The sequence below is a fragment of the Mauremys reevesii genome, linkage group 8, assembly GCF_016161935.1.
Source record: "Mauremys reevesii isolate NIE-2019 linkage group 8, ASM1616193v1, whole genome shotgun sequence".
Taxonomy (NCBI): domain Eukaryota; kingdom Metazoa; phylum Chordata; order Testudines; family Geoemydidae; genus Mauremys; species Mauremys reevesii.
In genome coordinates this window covers 84,418,645-84,438,181 of record NC_052630.1, presented here as the reverse complement: position 1 = coordinate 84,438,181, position 19,537 = coordinate 84,418,645, and the positions used below count along the sequence as shown (strand labels likewise).

The window sequence follows — 19,537 nt, the reverse complement described above, 5'->3', positions numbered from 1 at the left end:
TAGGGGGCTGCCAGTCCACCCTGGTTCCAAGCCCGCACCAGCTAGCTGCAATGGGCTGCTCTTCCTGCAAGCAGCAGACAAAGCAGGCGGCTACCAAACAACATTAGAAGGGAGCATTACACAACTTTAAATGAGCATGTTCCCTAATTGATCAGCAACGTAACAATGTTAACTGGGATGACTTTAAGTGAGGAGTTACTATATTATAAAATAAAAATTAACTGAAATTGAAGTGTTTCTCTTTTTTGTCAACACAAAATGTTTCAAAACTCTTCAAAAAATTCTTTCCTGGAAAGTTTGGGTTTTGGGTTTTATTCTGAATCAGAATGAAAGCAACTACAAAATCTCGAAATCCTCCATAAAAGAATATTTCTGATCTCCACCCAGATTTAATATCTATCTCTGACTTGCATGCCTGCAGTTAGTAAACTTCAAGACTTGCTCATTTCATTAAAGACTTTTAATTTGCTATTTGATCCAAAATAAGAAGCATTCCAATTTGTATTCAGTTACTGTAGAATTGATCATGTTCTTTGGCTAAGATAGTTATGCACTCAGGTCTTTTTTACTTGAAAAATCATATACTGAATAATCAATTTTGGATAGCTGCCTAGACTGAGATTGCATCTTTGTCCTGTGGGCTGATAAATTCTTTAAATGGTAAATATGTGACTTAAAACTTCTTTGCCAAAATAAGTTCGCATGGAACATTTCCAGCAATTCTTCCATATTAGTCAGTTTTAATTTGATAAATTAATGTCTTATACTATTTCTGTAATATCGATACTCCAAGCTGTCCAAAATATCATTATGGATATTTAATTTTGGTATTAATGTGAAATCCTGATCTCTCCCCCCCAGATGATTATAGATTAATTATTGCCTTCTTTAAACAGCTGTTAAAGCTATGGCAAACAGTACTGCAGGATCAGCTCATATTTGAAAGAGATCATTATTTAAATCCTCTTCTTGGCTTCTCACTTTGCTCTAGCTAACTTCTCTCAGCCACCTCTGTGTTTCTGCTTGCTGAATATCATAGTGATAGGAGACCAAGTGCTAGCTATCAAGCTTACTTATTGCAGGTTCTTGTCCAGCTTTTAACACTCTTTAAAACTACCTCAATAATGACATCTTATATTTACATAACAGTATTCACTCACCGTTGAAGTGCAGCCAGTTACTTATCTTGGAAGCTCTCTGGGGCAGAGACTGTCTTTGCTCTCTGGCTATGCCTACACAGCCTGAGGAAGTGAGCCTCCCAGCATTGGTCAACAGACTCAGGCTAGCGGGGCTCCCTCTTGTGCTCTAAAAATAGCTTTGCAGATAGCGCTTTGAAGTTTTGATTTGGGCTGGAGCTCAAGCTCTGAAGCCTGAGGAGAGGAGAGAAAAATAAATCATCCTTAAATGAAGATTAGATCTCTTTTCCTCTTCTCTCTTTAATAATAAAAGATAAAACAGTTTCATGACCATCCTTATTAGGATTTATAGTGTGATTAATTTGTTTGTCAACAGTTTAAAAAATAAAACGTATTTAGTTGTAACTTATTTATTCCAACTAAGTAAATGTAATAGTGATTCACTCTCCCTGCTGTTTCAGTGCACAGCCTTTAACAAACACTTCTGTAAAGCTATTTGTATAAAAGTGAGCCAGTTTTTTTTAGAGTTTTGAGAATATTTTACAACACTAAAAAAAGTCACATTCACTTTTGCTTAGGCCCAGATCTGTAGATGTTCTAAATCGCCATCGATCCACTGGCTTAAATGAATATACATGAGGATTTGGCCACTAGTGTTTAAAATATATCTTTTGTTTTCTCAGCTCTACAAAACATATGTTACTATAAACAAATAACTATGAATAAACGTCCATTTCTGTCTTTCTAATGACCACCACTGTGGGTTACAACCAGAGATCAAACCCATGATCGCCAGAGCTAAAAGCAGCAGACTGCCTTTTGAGCTAAGGGAATAATTCTTCTAGCAGGCAGCCAACACATTAACTCTGTGGACTAGTCACTAGATGGGGATGTACAACACACTGAACAGTGGGTTTCACCGGCTCTCAAATCAGTAGACTGCTTGAAGTCCTTGTGAGACCTTTGCATCAAGGGCTTGCAAGATTGGGCCCCACATCAATGCATACAGTGTTTTTTGCATACTAAAGGAGAGGGAGGGGAAAAGGCCTCCATTATGTAATTATGATCTCTCCCGCCCCCCATCCGCCTTGTATGCTCCTTCTGAGCATGGGTCTGATTTTGTGGCATCCTTTAAGTCAGTAGGAGCAAGGAACACTTACGGAATTCAGCCCTATATTGAATTCTTACATAATAAATAATAGACTTGAAACCTAAGGAGCATACAATATTTATAAAAAATACCACACGTAACAACCTCATTCTTCACGCCTTATAAACAGTCTTACAAGGGCAGTTTCTTTAGCTGGCATCTTTTTGGGCACTATGTGCCTTTGCATTGTATCTGGAGTTATCTACTATTTTCAGCTCCAAAATTTCTTAACTTTCCACTCAGATAACCCAAGAACATTGAGACTGTAACTGATTTTAGGGCTCGTCTACACAAACACGTAGTTTGTGGCAAGGCATGGTGTAAATCTACCCTGCACTAGCTTGCCGTGCACTACGGCTACATCTACCCTTGTAACTAGGGGTGTGAGTCCCAGCTTGCATGAACCTACTTGCACTAGTTCTCATTGAGTAGTGTAGCCATGGAAGCTCAGGCAGCAGCAAGTGGTGGCACAGGCTAGCTGTCCTGAGTAGGTACCCACAGGGTCAAGGTGGGTTTGTACTCAAGTGGCTAGCCACTGCCCTGTGCTTACACTAACTAGTGTGCTAACTAGCCATTTCAGGGGTGTACAAGGGGATAACATGCAGAAGACATATTTGTGTCCCGTTATGGAATGCTCCAGGAGTGGCCCATCATTGGTTTTCAAAAGAGCCAAGATTGGGGTGGACAGCTTCCTTCTTGTGGTCTCTTGCTGGGCACAGTTTGGTGCCCGTGTGTAGGTCCTAGACCAGGGATTGGCAACCTTTGGCATGCGGTCTGTCAGGGAAATCTGCTGGTGGGCCAGGATGGTTTGTTTACCTGCAGCATCTGCAGGTTCGGCCGATTGCAGCTCCCACTGGCTGCGGTTCGCCATTCCAGGCCAACAGGGGCTGTAGGAAGCGGCGTGGGCCGAGGGTTGTGCTGGCCAGCTCAACAACTGCACCAAGAACTGCTTACACCTTTAGGTCAGAAGTAGCTGGATTGTCAGACAGCAGATTACCATGGAGTCTTATTTTAATCAAAATTATGGTGATGTAAAGCTGAAATAATTTCTTTGACGTTACAACAGTATAACATTTGTGTGAGATCAGAATCTGTCCCAGGAACTTTACAGGATGATCAGTGACACCACCTCTAATTCTCTGATCTGAGTTGAGAAACTGTATACAAATGTGATACTTGAACAGTAGTATGTGCATACAGCAGTATTCTCTGTCCTAAGACTTTTGAATGTGTCAGCTGACTCACTAATAATAAAAGTGACCTTTTATTATTTGATTGGAAATCTATTAAATACAGCTGTAGGCTTTTCCTCTGGCATTTCTCACCACACTGCTGTATCTGAGCACCTCACAAACATTAATGATTTTAGCTTCACAATACTCCTGTGAGTTATGTTGAACTCTGTTTTACAGATGGGGAAAACGGAGGCACAGAGATTAAATGAATTATCCAAAGTGACACAGGAAGGCCATGGCAGGGCTAGGAATGGAACCCAGATCTCCAGCCAAGTTGTGTTAACCATAAGACCTCCGTAGTCTGGGTATCCTCAGGCAAACCTGGACGCCAGAATCTTTTCTGAACTTTGGATATTTGATTTTCCTAAATGGTAGCACCAGCTATCTAGGACTCTGCACTTCTCTTCACCATATATTTTCCCAGGATAGTGTCCTTCACACCTACCTAGTGCGTGACTGCTCTTTCTCAAGGTAACTGTGTTCAGAAGGATAATCAGTGAATTGATGTAGGTAAGTGAGTACGTATTAGCAGCAAATAGACATGGCCAGACTTCTACCTGGAGTAGATTTGGTATATCGTCAGACAGATCTATGCTAGTTTATACCATCTGAGAATCTGCCCCCTTGCATCTCCTTTGCCTCTAGTACAGTGGTTCCCAAACTTTAACAACCTGTGAACCCCTGTCACTAAATTGTGAAATCTCATGAACTCCCTCCTAAAAATGAATATTTCCAGGGATTTAAGTTTAAATTTCCTCAGTGTGATGGATGTGCTTGCTTTGCTCTGCATAGTTCTTGGAAGTCCGGAACCACTGGAGAAAGATAGTCTCAGGTCTGGTTTGACATCAAGTCTGTTTCTGTATTTGGTTTTTAGATGTGCATATGAGGAAAACACTTTCTCACACAAGTATGTTGTTGAAAATGATGATAAAACTGTAGTAGCTTTTTCTGCCAGAAGGGGGTACTCGTTACTTAAACTTAGCCAAAAGTTGATCAATGACAGATTTCTGAAACTCCTTTTCAGTTCGTACTCACAGGAGATCTCAATCAATTTCTTTTTTTCCTCAGTGTTCAAGATCTGCGTTGAGAAAGTGGTATCATCAAAAGGGTTGTGAATCCAGTCATTATTGTCTGACATAGCTGGAAAGTATTCCCTGAAAGTTGTGCAAAGTCCTTTTTAGGTGTGCAGGTATATTGGTTTTAGTGCACTGATCCAACTGAAGTTTATGTTCTGCCAGGAAGTTATGAAGATTACTGAAACACTCAGTTTGATTGTTTTCCAAACAACTTTCCCAGAACTGCAACTTCTTTATCATGGATTCAACTCGCTCTTGCACATTGAAAACTGTTATATTGAGGCCCTGAAGAGATAAATTTAGGTCATTAATTCTTGAGAAAACATCTGCTAAATAAGCCAGGCTCTGGAGCCAGATGTTATTTTCCATACAGCTGCCAAGGTGGAAAGGGTGGCTGTGGGGGAAAAATCCCTAGGATTTCCGTTCTAAGTTCAAACAAGTACACAAGGATTTTGCCCTGTGAGAGCCATCTAACTTCAGTATGGGTCAACAGACAATTGTGTATACTACCCATTTCTTCACAAAGTACGTGAAATATTCTGGAATTTGTTGACTGTGATTTTATGAAATTCACTGTTTTCACTGCATGGTCCAGCACTTCCTTCAGTCCCTCAGGCATGTGTTTTGTTGCGAGGGCTTGTCTATGGATACTGCAATGAGTTTGAGAGACTTTTGATGCAACCTTTTTTTGTTCGAGCTACAAATCCAGTATACTTCCTCGTCACTGATGTGGCCCCATCAGGGCAAATGCCTAGGCAACGAGACGAATCTATTTCCTTTTCTTGAAAATATGCATTAGTCAGACTGAAAATATCTTCTCCAGTTGTACGTTCTTCCAGTGGTCGGCAAAACAACAAGCCTTCTTCAACCATACCTTCATTCACATAATGTATAAACAGTAGCAAAATAGCTAGATTAGCTACATCAGTTGATTCATCCAACTGTATAGCATAATATGGACTATTTTTCACTCTATGTACAATTGTAGTCTCTACATTATTTGACGTCATTAATTCTTTGTGACAACATACTATTGGACAAAGGTACCATGTTAGTCCTTTTTGCAGCCTTTTCTCCGAGCATGCAATGAACTACGTCTTTTATACATGGACCAATCAAGCTCTCTGCTATGGTATTGGCTTCTGATGCTTTTGCTACTCGGTAGTTCACGTGGTATAACACTTCAAGTGCATTTTCATTATCAGAAGTTGCTTTGGATATAAAACTGGTAATGTCACTTTTCCTCTCAGCTAATTTTCTTGAAAAAAATCAACAGGCTTGTTGAGTTGTGCAGGATGCCTAGTTTCTAAATGGGGCTGCTGTTTGCTAGAACATCACCACAAATTACATACAGTGGTTTTGGATGTTCTTGATCACCAATAAATGTAAAGCCATATTTTATATAATCATCGTCATATTTTCTTTTCTTTGTAAGTGATTCTCCAGGACCATCATGATCATTAGACCTAGATTTTCCACAGTGTGGACTTGAGGAAACACTAGCTGATTCTTGCGTCTTTACACTTTCCTTTTTCAGCCACTTATCCATTGAACTGGTGTACAAAAGTTCTCATAAAAATAACACAGAGGGAATGCTAACCACCAACAAACTAGAAAATGAGAAGATTCACTCCCGTCTCATTGAAGCAAAACAGCATTCCAGAGAGAATGACTTGGTATTGAATTACTGAGGCACCTTAATGCTGCTACACTAGCCACAACGTGGTTCCGGCTGGTATGGCGTGCAAACACCTTTTCTTCTGCCACCAGGTCTGTCCCTAGGGGGTGCCCCGTGAGGGACAAATTAGCCTGGACAACCCCCCACGTATAGCGCGGCCCCTGCTCACTCTGCCCTTCATGCCGCCCAACTTCCCGTCTGCCAAGGACAGGGGTCTGAGCTGCCACCTGCATGCCTGGGTCCCAGCTGCCGCCCTGCCCACCATGGGGCTCAGACTGCTGGCCCCATGCTGGGGTCTGGGCTGCCGGCTCCACACTCTGTGGGGCTTGGGCTGCTGGACCCCGTTGACAGGGGCTCAGGCTGCCTGCTCAGCACTCCACTGAGCTCGGGCTGCCGGTCCTTGCTGACTGCCAGGACTTGGGCTGCCCGGCCCCAACTGCCCAGCCCCGCGCTCCATGGGGATTGGGCTGCCGACGCCCAACTGACTGCTGGGGCTTAGGCTACCGACACCAACTGCCGTAGGCTTGGGCTACCTGCCCCCTGACTGACCGAGGCTCGGCTGCCTGCTCAGCCCTCCATGGGGCTCGGGCTGTCTGCCCTGCAACCGGGTCCCACCTGCTGCCTCCCAGGCCTGGGGTCCTTGGGCCGCCATTAGGGAACTTTTTCTGGTGAACCCCCTGTAACGTGTGAACCCTCAGGGGTTCACGAACCCCAGTTTGGGAAGCACTGCTCTAGTACAAGTGTTACACAGTTAACTTTATGGCATTATTCCTGATTTACAGCCATGGAAAAGAAAGGAGAATCAGGCCATTTATTTTTCATTTGTTAAGATTTGTTCTTGCAGCCCTTATTCCCATGAGTAATCTTTACTCAGATATATAGTTCTACTGACATCACTTTCACTTTTTAAAAACAAACAAACAATACAACAGGTGCAACATTTCCTTTTCTCCTGTTAGCTTTCTTATCCACAGTTCTATAGAAAAGCCACACACTTGGTTTTAATTTAACTACAAGGGCCACATCCACAGTGAGTGTAAAAGAGCACATCCCATCTACACCAGATGAGGATATGGCCCATAGTTTCTAAAATAGGGAGGAAGAGATCATTAGGGAAAAATAGAAGCTGTAGTCCAAATATTGTTGTAAATACTGCAGTGTAAAACTAGGGGTGTGTATGTGAGTGGCAGCAGAAGTACATGCACCATGTGATGTTATTCCGGGAACTCCTTGCTTTTTAATTGACTAATATAAAATAAGAAATCAAATAAAAATGTAATTATTGCACGGACTCTGTTTTGGCTCAACAGTAACTTACATTCTCCATTTACAAGCTGTGACACTTTTATAGCAGTGCTATAGGTAAGTTGGTGTCAGCACTTCTTTGATAACTCCTAGGTTTCAGGGAATATAAAATTGTAGATAAAAGATGTATACGACTTCTTAATTCCATTGTTGATAAAATGCTACAAAATTGAATCTTCTAGGCAGCTTGTACCGACTGTTGCAGCTTTATATACAGTACATGGCCTCTTATAAATGTCAGTTGTTGAGACTTCTGGAAGAGCAAAATATTTAAAAGCAGCAAAGAGTCTTGTGGCACCTTATAGACTAACAGACGTTTTGGAGCATGAGCTTTTGTGGGTGAATACCCACTTCGTCGGATGCATGTAGTGGAAATTTCCAGGGGCAGGTATATATAAGCAGGCAAGAAGCAGGCTAGAGATAACGAGGTTAGTTCAATCAAAATATTTAAATAACTTTTTGCAGGAATTAAATGCACACTGATTATTTTTCCATAAGTTTTTGGGGAGATATGCAGCACTACCTTGTCACTGCCGTGTGCGATTTAATGATAACATGTAATTTGGCCACAACTCTTGTCAGACCATGCACTTCTACAGATAGGATCTTGTCTGTGGTGAAACTTATTGGAGGGGGAAGAGAATTCTGCAAACTCTGCAAGGTATATGAAGGCTCCCCTCAAGGGGACAGAGGGGCACATACAAAACTGTGGAGCCTAACAATCTATGGGGGAAAGGTTGCTCCAACCCATAGATTCTTATATTTCCATATAGAAAGTGGGATCCTAAGCCAGTGCTGGTGCTAGCCCAGTGGGGGCCCTGAGCAGAATATTTTCTGTGACCCTTTCCCCCAGCACATGCTAATAATTGATAGGGGGCTTCCTTGACCTGCTTGGGCCCTAAGCAATTGCTTAGTCTGCTTTTGCCTAGCACCAGCTCTGCTTTCCAGACCCAACCTTTTGGTGGCCTGCTTTTATGCAGTTTCTTGCAGCACAGGAGGGAGCAGTGGGAGAGAGATGGGTTTGGAGAGTTTAGGCTTAATGTACAAAAGCCAGTAACGCAGTATGTCCTGTTTCGTAACTAGCTGTGAAATGTGCTTTTTGTTTTGACTAGTTGGTTTGTAGGTCTCTAAATAGCAACAGGAAAGCGACTAGCTGCTGTGCCATTTAGCCTATTAGTTGTTCTCATGCCATTGAGATCCAACTTGAAGTGAAACACAAGCTATGTGATATTTATATTTGGAGCGTGATGTGGAATCTTGGCACCTTTTAATTTTAGTTGCATTGAGGGAGGCCTCTTTGGGGTACTAACCTTCTGCAGAGATCTTAAGGATGTAAAGTTGGGCTGAGGGGGGATTTATAGCTGTTGAGGAAAACGTTTTAAACTTTTTTCACCAGACATTTTGGGTGTTGCAAAATGAGCCTGTGTTTTCTGAAACCTAACATAGGAAGAAGAGGTGGAGCTGCTACTTACTGCAGATTATCTCCTGGTTCTGCAGTATTAAGTTCCTTGGTTCCACATATTCTTAGTTTCATGGGCAGGGAATTCTCAGGTTGTTCATCTGCCAACTTCCTCCAACAGAACCTGGGCTCTCCCTTCTCGCTTTTGTTTTCTGAGGTTAGGAGATGGGGATGAGTATGTAAGTGGCTTCCTCCAGTTATCTTGCTCTTCCTGCACCTTTTCTGTGAGGATCTAACAAAGGGGCCCCCTGCCTCTCAGCATAAAAGAGGTTGTTCTGGGGCAGGAAGCAACAACATGACTGAGGCACGCTTCTTCAAGGCTTGCTGCTCTGGCTGTTTAAATACTATGGGGCCGAAATACTTATGGTAATGCCACTTATGATAGGATTTGGGGATGGTTTGCTTCAGTTAGCCCAGTGCAATATGGCTGCCGTATAGTGCTTAAAAGTCTGGGATAGCAGGTATAGAAGGAGTGTTTTCCTGGGCCCACTTAGCTCAGACTGTGGATGGGCTAGCCACCAGAAGGGCCTTACTTGGATTTGGAAGGTGGCATTGGCTTTCGCTGCTGGCTTCCTGATAAAAGAAGATGGGAGAAAACAACTTGCTTCTCAAAGAGCAGTGGAACTTAGTAGGCAGTTGTGCCTCTTCAGAGAGAACCATAGTTAAGTATGGGGATAGCCTGCACAACTGGAAGTGGTCTAATGGAGAAAGAGGCTGGGAAGATTCCCCCCCCCCCCAATCCTCAAGCGTCAATGGGGGTACGTGGCCCAAGATCTCCATTGGGTTTGGTTGCTGGTTGGAGAGAGGTGAGACAACCAAGTCTGAAGTAGTGAATTATTGTAAGGTTACATTTATCTTTAAGGAATCTGTTTCTGCTCATGATAACCCCACAAATCATCGTGAACACTTCATGTAATAAATGTACATAATGCTTAGTGATTAGCAAATCAAGTTCTCTTCCTAATACTGAAATGATAAAGTTCTAGTGGGTTTGGAAATGCATTTGCTCATGTCTAATGCAAATACTACTAAGGAGAGGAAGGGATTATTTAACATGATCAAGGAGTAATGGGCATAGCTGTGGTATTTAACATGTTATGTCTGTCAACTGTATAGTACAAATTATTTGCAAATACAAATTTCCACTATCTAGTAGTGAGATAAAGTTAGAGGCACTATGGTAATACCAATGAAAAATAAATATGTTGAGAGAGAAAAGAAAAACTTAGGCTAAGTATCAAAAATCCTTTCCTTTTGGTGACATCTATGAAATTGAAATAATCTTCCAAGGAAAGTAATGGGAGCTCTGTTACTGGGCACATTTAAAACAAGACTTAGGGTGACCAGATGTCCCGATTTTTATAGGGACAGTCCCAATATTTTTTTTTTTTTTAATATGGGCTCCTATTGCCTCCCACCCTCTGTCCCAGTTTTTCAAACTTGCTATCTGGTCACCCTCTAGATTCAACAAAGCACCAAAAGCATATCTGATTTATCATGTATTTATCATAATAGTGTCTAGGCACCCAGTTCAGTTAATAAAATGAATCCTGAATTCATAGAATCATAGAATCTCAGGGTTGGAAGGGACCTCAGGAGGTCATCTAGTCCAACCCCCTGCTCAAAGCAGGACCAAACCCAACTAAATCATCCCAGCCAGGGCTTTGTCAAGCCTGACCTTAAAAACCTCTAAGGAAGGAGATTCCACTACCTCCCTAGGTAACCCATTCCAGTTCTTCACCACCCTACTAGTGAAAAAGTTTTTCCTAATATCCAACCTAAACCTCCTCCTCTGCAACTTGAGACCATTACTCCTTGTTCTGTCATCTTCTACCACTGAGAACAGTCTAGATCCATCCTCTTTGGAACCCCCTTTCAGGTAGTTGAAAGCAGCTATCAAATCCCCCCTTATTCTTCTCTTCTGCAGACTAAACAATCCCAGTTCCCTCAGCCTCTCCTCATAAGTCATGTGCTCCAGCCCCCTAATCATTTTTGTTGCCCTCCGCTGGACTCTCTCCAATTTATCCACATCCTTCTTGTAGTGTGGGGCCCAAAACTGGACACAGTACTCCAAATGAGGCCTCACCAGTGCTGAGTAGAGGGGAATGATCACATCCCTTGATCTGCTGGAAATGCCCCTACTTATACAACCCAAAATGCCATTAGCCTTCTTGGCAACAAGGGCATACTGTTGACTCATATTCAGCTTTTCGTCCACCGTAACCCCTAGGTCCTTTTCTGCAGAACTGCTACCCAGTCATTCGGTCCCTAGTCTGAATTATTGTGTCTGAACAGACTATTAACTCTTACCCTCCCCGGTATGGGAGGATATCTTATAGAACATTATATGTAGGCGTTTAGAGGTCAGAACAGGGTCTTTTTCTTCTTCCTCCCCAAACAGATTGTAGAACAATCTGGCATTGGCAAGAGAATAGACTTAATTACCTGCTAGGCATTTCGATCACTGGTTTCTCTGAACCTGATTTCCAGAATCTTTGGTAGTCTTGCATTTGGTAGTAGTAATGTGCATGCTTGCATGGCTAGATTCTGATCTGACTGGTTCTATGTCAGTGTTACTCCATTGACGTCAATGAAGTTATTCCTCTTATACTACTTTTAAGTGGGATCAGAGTCCAAACATATGAGTAATAATCAGAAAATATTATTTTCTCTTTCATTCACTGAACATAAGCTGGAACTCTATGTAAAAAGTATTTTAAATAACATGGTTGTGAAGCAAAGTTTTATAGTTATGAAAGTATTTAGATAATATCTCTTTATCTCGACATGTTCTATGTAAGGATTCCAAAGCTGAGTTATTTCGGCACTTTGTGGAGTATATTCATAACAAATTTTTATTTGGGGGTTTGCATATGTCCATTTTTTACACAGGCCAAACTTGTAGATTAACTGTCTTAGCAGTTACACCTTACCAAATAATGTAAACCATAAACATTATATATCCAATTGAAATATCTTTTTCTGATCTTAAAATGATACAAAGGAATAAATCCACTATTAAAGTAAATATTATTTCCCTATTTCAGCACTATAAATAATGGAAAATTGATCCTCCTTAAAAGTGATTAACACTAGAATGGAAAAGAATCATAGAAGTTGTATAGATTAATATTCTAAAATTCACTATGCGTGTGGAAGAAAAAAATAATACACAGCTTTAATAAAAATCAAAATAGAGAAATTCTGTTTCTTGGAAAGCTATGCAATTCCTTTCCCCAAAATGCACAGAATTCCAATTGCTTAAAATTGCAGAATCCAGATTTGAACAATAACAGATGGATTTTTAGAAAGTACATGTAAATAAGAGACCTTGGGGTATGTTTGAAAACTATAAATCTGTATTTAAAAATCATATGGTGAATAAAATAGACACATTTATATGATGTCTGCTTTTTCAATTCTTTATACCGTTGTTTTAGCTCTAATTCTGCTACTTTTTCTTGTGCTTCCTTTTGCTGTAAACTAGTTTTATGGAATGAGTAATGTGTGTGTGTGTGGTTTGCAGAATTGTGCTTCTAATAAATAAAATGAAAAGCTTCATGAGAATAGATCACATGCAGAAGCCATCAGAGTCCTCCAAGTTTCGGTGGACTGTTGATGTCAGAGAGGAATATGCCCAATGACCGTAGAGCGAAAAGCAGGTTCAGAGAAGCTGGCTTAAAGCTGTTTATACTGGCATGGCACTCAGACATTCCTCACTTTCATACCAATTCCCAGCCATCTTCCTGCCAAGCTTACCAGCTTTTTTTCAGACAGTCTCTATGGGTCCTCCAGTTCTCTCTTTCACATGCTCATACAGAAACATTCATACAAATAGATGCAGTCACATTTCAAGTTCTTCTCTGTTGCACCCTTCAACTTATAATCAGATGCAGTGCTCTACCTCTTTGCAGCAAACCAGATTCAGGAGCCAGGAATACAACAGGTTATTTTAAAAATGTCAGATAAACAAGTTGGATTCTTCAACGGTAGTTTTCTTTCCTCACTCACTCTTCTTTTTTTCCTTTTCTTTTTTTACATTCCCTGTTAGTACAAATGCCAGACTAACACTTGAACAGACTGACCTATCCTTACAACACCTAATAGATCAATGTAATCACAGTGTCAGTTATAAAGTATCTTGTTTCCTAATTACTTTTCTAACTCACTTTATGGGCTTTGGAACTGGTACCCAATAGTGCTGCATCCTTTTTGAGTCTGAGAATGTGGACCTTGTACTCCTACTAAAAATGTCTGATGCTTTTAATGCTGTTAATCTAAAGAGACAATTTAACATTCCCCAGAAGACTCACTCAGCCAGAGGAACCCAAGTTGCAAGTCACTGGTGGCAGAAAGCCTACATGGAGAGGCAGATGTCTCAGTGGCACAAGACTCTGTCAGCCTTTGCTTATTGAGTGGTGTGTCAAAGCTACCCACAGCAGCCCAGAAAGTGGTGAGGCTAGCCATGAAGAGAGGACATGGTCACAGTGCCTTTGAGATGCATTGAATCTGTGTCTCTCCCAGGCTTCCCCTGTCAGAAATGGTCCTGTTGAATGGCATCTGGAAGTGAAAGCTGCCTTCCTGCGAGGGAACTACAAGGGCAGGCAGTAGCAGTAATGCTGGAATACAGGTGTAATTTTCTCCCAGTGCTTCTGAGGATGAATGAAATCCTCTGAGTGTTCGTTAGCAAGAGGGGATGGATTATTGGCCTAAGCATCAGGGTTGCAATATATATAGGCTCTTAGGATCTGCTGGTTTGAATCTTGGCAGAGGCAGCTCAACCCTTTGTCTTTGAGGTAGTTAAGTTGCATTCAGTTGCAGTTTAATGTGCATGAAACCTTAGAAAACAAAGGTGCTGTGCTCTCTAGACAGATTTATATTTTCAAAATGTGAGAGGCTAGGTCTATGTGTAAAAATTTCCCAAGTGAAAATGGCCAATATCCGTATAAATGAAAATCTACATCTAGAGAACCCATGGCATATTTTGTAAGCCCAAAGATTTACCTTGGTATCGTTGGCCACTATATCTACTCCTCCCTATTTTGCAGCCAGCCAGCCAGCCCCCATTGCAGGGGTGGTTGCATTTTAGTAGCTAACCATTAGAACTGTGCAGAGACAGGTAATTCTATTTCATAGAGGATTTCGGTTGTTTGAAATCTAGTTTCATTCCAATTGGGAATGAAAACCAAAAATTCTGAAATTCTTTGCAAAAGGGAATGGAGTTCCAGGGCAGTTCTTGGGGAGGTGGAGGGGGCGGGGGTTGCCAAGAAGCCAGGTGGCCTCACTGGCAGAAAGCTAGCCAAGGTACTGAACCCTGCCTGGGTTCTGTTGGAACTTCAGCAAAAAAACTCCTTGCAAAAATGATCTGATTTTGCTGAATTAGCAGATTTTATTGAAACAGTGCTCTGCTGGAAATTTTCTGATTACCTCCATTAAACATAGATATTGTTTATAAGATCATTTTGGGATTTTTCTGGATTGAAATGTGCTATGTTCATACAAAGCATTATTTTGTTATTGAACATTAATCTGTGGGAGGATTATCAGATAATGCTTAGAGAGAGTAATTTGAAATAATCACTTCAGTTATTTGCATGCTGTTTTAAAATGACTTTCTAATATTTAATTAAAAATATTCCATTTTCCAGGTGACAATGGCCAATATTGGAATAAATGCAGATCGTTCAATGGAAACCTGTGAAACAATACTTGTTGTTCTCCGAATGGCAACGTGGAATCAAATATTAGATCCCTGGGTATACATTCTTCTAAGGAAAGCTGTGCTGAAAACCCTCTACAAGATTGCTAGGAGATGCTGTGGAATGCACATCATGAACTTGCATATGTGGGAACTCAGCTCCATCAAGAATTCTTTAAAGGTTGCAGCAATTTCTGAGTCACCAGTTAGTTCCAAACAAATAAATCAACAGCCACTTAGCTCAACAGGGCAATAAAATCAAACACAGCGTATGAAGAAATAATGGGAGTGTAATGATCAGACCCTGAGAATGCCTTCAAATTTGTTAGTCTTTGTGGTAATATGAGGGTAAGTGGTTTGGTATTTGTTTCAGATTGTGAGTGGTTTGGGCTTATTGTTTACCAATTTGATATTGCTATTCCAAGATGTGCACTTGAGTAACTGTGATCACTTTCAAAACACTTTTGGGTGAAAGAAGCATCTTTCAGAAATGGGGTTTAATCAGACAAGACAGATTTCAGAGTGGAGTTAGTTCCACATCACCGTGCCTGCAGCAGCAAAAACACAATCGTCCACTGACTGCAGAGCCCAATGGCAGAAACTGTTAAGCTGGGTGTCATGAGTACAGATGGTCACCAGCACTAGGCTCAAGGAGCACGTGGGGAGAGGGAAGAGGTAATAGACAAGGTAATCTTTTGTTAGATAGTGGCACTTCAGTAGTTAACTGTCTTCATAGCTTCTTAAGGTCAGAAGGGATAACTATGACCATCTAGTCTGACCTCGTACATAACATAGAACTCCTCTGAATTAATTCCTGCTTCAAATCCAATAGCTATGGTTAAACAAGAACATATCTTTAAAATAAAAATCCAATCTTCATTTAAAAATGTGCAGTAATCCACTGCAACTCTTGGTAAATAATTCTGATGGCTAATTACCATTAGGATATAATTTCTAAATTTGTTCTAGTTTCAACTTTCAGACATTGGATCTTCTTATACTTTTGTATGACAGATTGAAGAGCCCTCTGTATCAAATTTCTGCTCCTCATGTAGGTACTTATAGATTGTGATCAAGTCACCCCGTCCCTTCTCTTTGATTAGCTCCTTGAGTCATTTACTGTACGGCATGTTTTCCAATCCTTTAATCATCCTCGTGGCTTTTCTGTGAACCCTCTCCAGTATTTCAACAGCCTTCCTGAAATGTAGACACCAAACTGGATACAGTATTCCAGTAGCAGTTGCACCAGTGCCAAATACAGAGGTAATATAACCTCTCTACTTGATGTTCCTCTGCTTATACTTTTAAGGATCTCATTAGCACTTGTGGCCACAGTGTTGCCCTGGGAGTTTGTGTTCAGTTGATTATCTGCCATGACCCTCAGTCCTTTTCAGATTCACTGCTTCCCTGGATAGAGTCCCCCATCCTGTAAGTATGGCCTATGTTCTTTGTTCTGAGATGTACTGTATGACTTTACACTTTGCCATGTTAAAATGCCTGTTTGCTTGCACCGGTTTATCAAGTGATCCAGATCACTCTGTATCAGTGACCAGTCCTCTTCATTATTTACCACGCTCCCAATCTTTGTGTCGCCTGCAAATTTGATCAGTAATGATTTTGTTTTCTTCCAGGTCGTTGATAAAAATGTTAAGTAGCATAGGGTCAAGAACGGCTCCCTCAATGATTGTTTCTGTTTACAATTACATTATCAGACTCAAACTCGGCATGTAGTTTCTCAGGACAGATGAGAATTATGGGCCCAGTCCTGTAACTCTTACTCATATGAGTACTCCCATTGAGGTCAGCAGCAAACAAATTTAGACCTAAACCCATGTGAGCCTACGTAAAGAACAGAGTTGATCAAAAAACAGTAACACATTTCTTGAAAGGTGCCACAGATGCATCTGCAAAAATACATGCACAGTACGCCTGTTTTATCTGCAGAGGCCCATGCTGATGCATGCAAACAAGAATTTGCATGAACAAAATGGGCACCTGTGTGAGCAAATGTAGGTGGTGTTTGTGGGAGCAAGGAGTACTCTCAATTTTTGCAGGTTTACCTGTGCCTTCCTTTGCAAATGTAGGATCCAAGGCTGAAGTGCTGAATGCCTACAGTGGAAGTTGAGTACCTCAGTACCTATGTTGGAGGCTCCCAGCACCTTGAAAAAAGGGCCCTTCACAATTAATTTTACCATCCCATTTTTATATATAGCCTGTATGCTTATTGTTGATCACTCATTTGATATCAAAGTACAATGTAAATTTCAGTTCCAACTGTCTGAATGTCATTTATTCAATATTATGAAAATAAAAAGTACAGTAATCTACATTCCTTTGTCATTTATGTAATGCTACTAGTTGCAAATTATTACATGCCAAGGATCAGTTGAGTATTTTGGAAGTCATTGTACTAACACTAGGTAGATATTCATTTTATACTCATAAGGGTATCATCCTCCCCCCCATTGAAGTCAGTGGCAAAACTCCCCTTAACTTCAGTGAGAATAGGATCAGGCCTGTGGAGACTGTGGGAATTCACACAGGATTGTGCAGTCAACCTGTGACATTATGATGTAATAGTCAGGCTTTCTTGAAGAGCAAGAGATTGATATGAATGGTAGCATTGCTATGCAGTATCTACTGAATATGATCCATAGGAGAAGAATGTACAACTGCAGTCCCCAGTGTTATCCTAGGTTGTATGAAACACGTTGTAAGAAGTAGTTGAGTGTAGTGCAATAATCAACTCTGCCAGGTGATTGAAAGGTGTATCCTTTCTCACATTTTTCAGCAAAAGACATGTGACTGGCTTGGATGCAGAGAGAATTACTAACCAATGCACATAATCCATTAAAGTCAAAAAAGCACTCAATAAGCACTTATTAGTCTATCGTAACATAACTGATCACGCGTATTCATTTCCTTCTAAAAACAAGAGAAGAATAATGGAGAAGAAGCTTTGATTTTGTGACTGTACTGTGTTAATACCAAAATGGAGGTAGAGTAGAGTTTCTAAGCAGGAAAGAGTTGCTTCTGGGTGGAAAACAATAGTGTTAACTTCACCTACTTCACTTCATATAACTGTTCCACTTTGGCAAATTGTTGGTCCAGAATCAGTGCTGACCCTCTCCATGTGATTGCATTGAAATGAATGTAAGATTTAGTGCTGAATGTGTCCGCCTTACTGTACACAACCTGTTGTAAATGTGTCTAGTAACATAAATAAGTTGCTCATCCTTTTGGGGTGAGAATTTTGCTTCATTGGCTGCAGAATAATGTTAGACTGAGATACTTGACAAGTGAATGAAGCATATCTGCAGTCTATTGTGTTGTGAATAAATATAGCTTGTGTACTTTCATACTGGCTGAATTGTAAAAAGGTTTAACTTTATATGTATATGTGTTTTCATATATTCTGTGTATGGATATCTATTGAATGTAAATTGTAGAGCCTCATTAAACTTATTAAAACAATGTCTTGAGAGTAATGATATTTTACAATGATAATAAAAAACCTAAAATACTGAAAAATAATTGATTACAGCTTTTAATCATATCTCTTCATCACGAGAGGCAGATTGGGTTCTTGATAGTCAGTAAATTTCAGTTTTGGTAGCAGTGTGCTTTGATAATTAAAGCTGAATCCTTGTTTACGTTAATTTCACGAATAGCCCCATAGAAGTAAGTGGGGTGCTGCTGTAAGTAAGGCAGGCAGGATCTGGCTCTGATCTCCTAGTCTTGCAAGATGCAATTCCCACTGGAGTTGGTAGGGTTCAGCATATTTCCAGAAGCACCCAGCTATCGCCCCACAGAATTGGGCCTTCTATAGGGTAGAGCTTGGAACTTCAAGGAATTTCATCTTCGGAGGAGACAGGCAGAATAAGTGAGATTTTTATTCAAGCACCTGTAATTAAATCTCTGCAGATTGTATAGCCTAAAATATAGCCTAACCTCTGCAAGCTCCACTAAGTGAGGTTTATGACTTAAATAAATCTTTTACTCTTACTGTTTTGTTTTGTCCAGGATGGAATAGGGTGGGAGGACATGGTAAGACCCATTTTATTTCAACTCCATCAATCTGACAACAACAACAGCAAAAAAAAGAACAAAGCTCTCTGTTCTCACTTTGGTAAGATAGATCTTCCAACTCCCAGTTGTGCGACTGTGGCTGGGAGGAACAGTCCTTTCGTTTGGAACAGAACAGTGTTACTGCCCAAGAACGGAATATTTGAAAGTTGGCCAATCTTAAATACTGGCAGTGCAAAGTTCTGAACTGGTATGCATGGTATGTATTCCTTATTCTACGGGAATGGAAATAAGGGACTGGTGCAAATAAATATTAGCAGCAGCATTTCATATTCTTGAGAGAGTCCTACTATTAACTCCTGTGGAGGAGGACAATGCGATAAAATTGCAATACACACTTGCAATAAGAATTTGAATGTATACTTCAGATGCCAAAATTGCACAGTAGTAATACATTGATATGTCAGTTAAAAAACAAAATGCAGTTAATCCTACCTTTATGTAAACAATTTTCAATGGTAGCTGAGTTATCAGAACACACAGTGTGTGTTGGGAGTTAAGCATGCATATGCACAGCCCATTAGCAGTGATCAGGGTTATGCAGATGCATCAAATGAGAGACTATATTGTATCTATTGAAGCGTGGATAGTTAGCGCTAGCCAGCTTTCTACATGATAGGGAAAGGGTACCTATTTCTAGGTTGCAGTAGTTACAGTAGTCATAATACAGATGCTGTACAGTGGGGAAGAAAGCTATGTTGCAAAAAAATAGTG

General features: G+C 40.7%; 1 protein-coding gene across 1 annotated transcript in view; it reads left to right on the top strand.

Moving 5' to 3' along the window:
* PTGFR (prostaglandin F receptor) overlaps nt 1–18,091 on the top strand; it is a 31,976-nt gene extending 13,885 nt beyond the window's left edge. Inside the window, exon 3 of the mRNA XM_039483293.1 lies at nt 14,688–18,091. Coding sequence (XP_039339227.1) covers nt 14,688–14,993 — 306 coding nt within the window. The 3' untranslated portion in view covers nt 14,994–18,091. The remainder of the gene's footprint in view (nt 1–14,687) is intronic.
* Nucleotides 18,092–19,537: the final 1,446 nt, after the last annotated feature.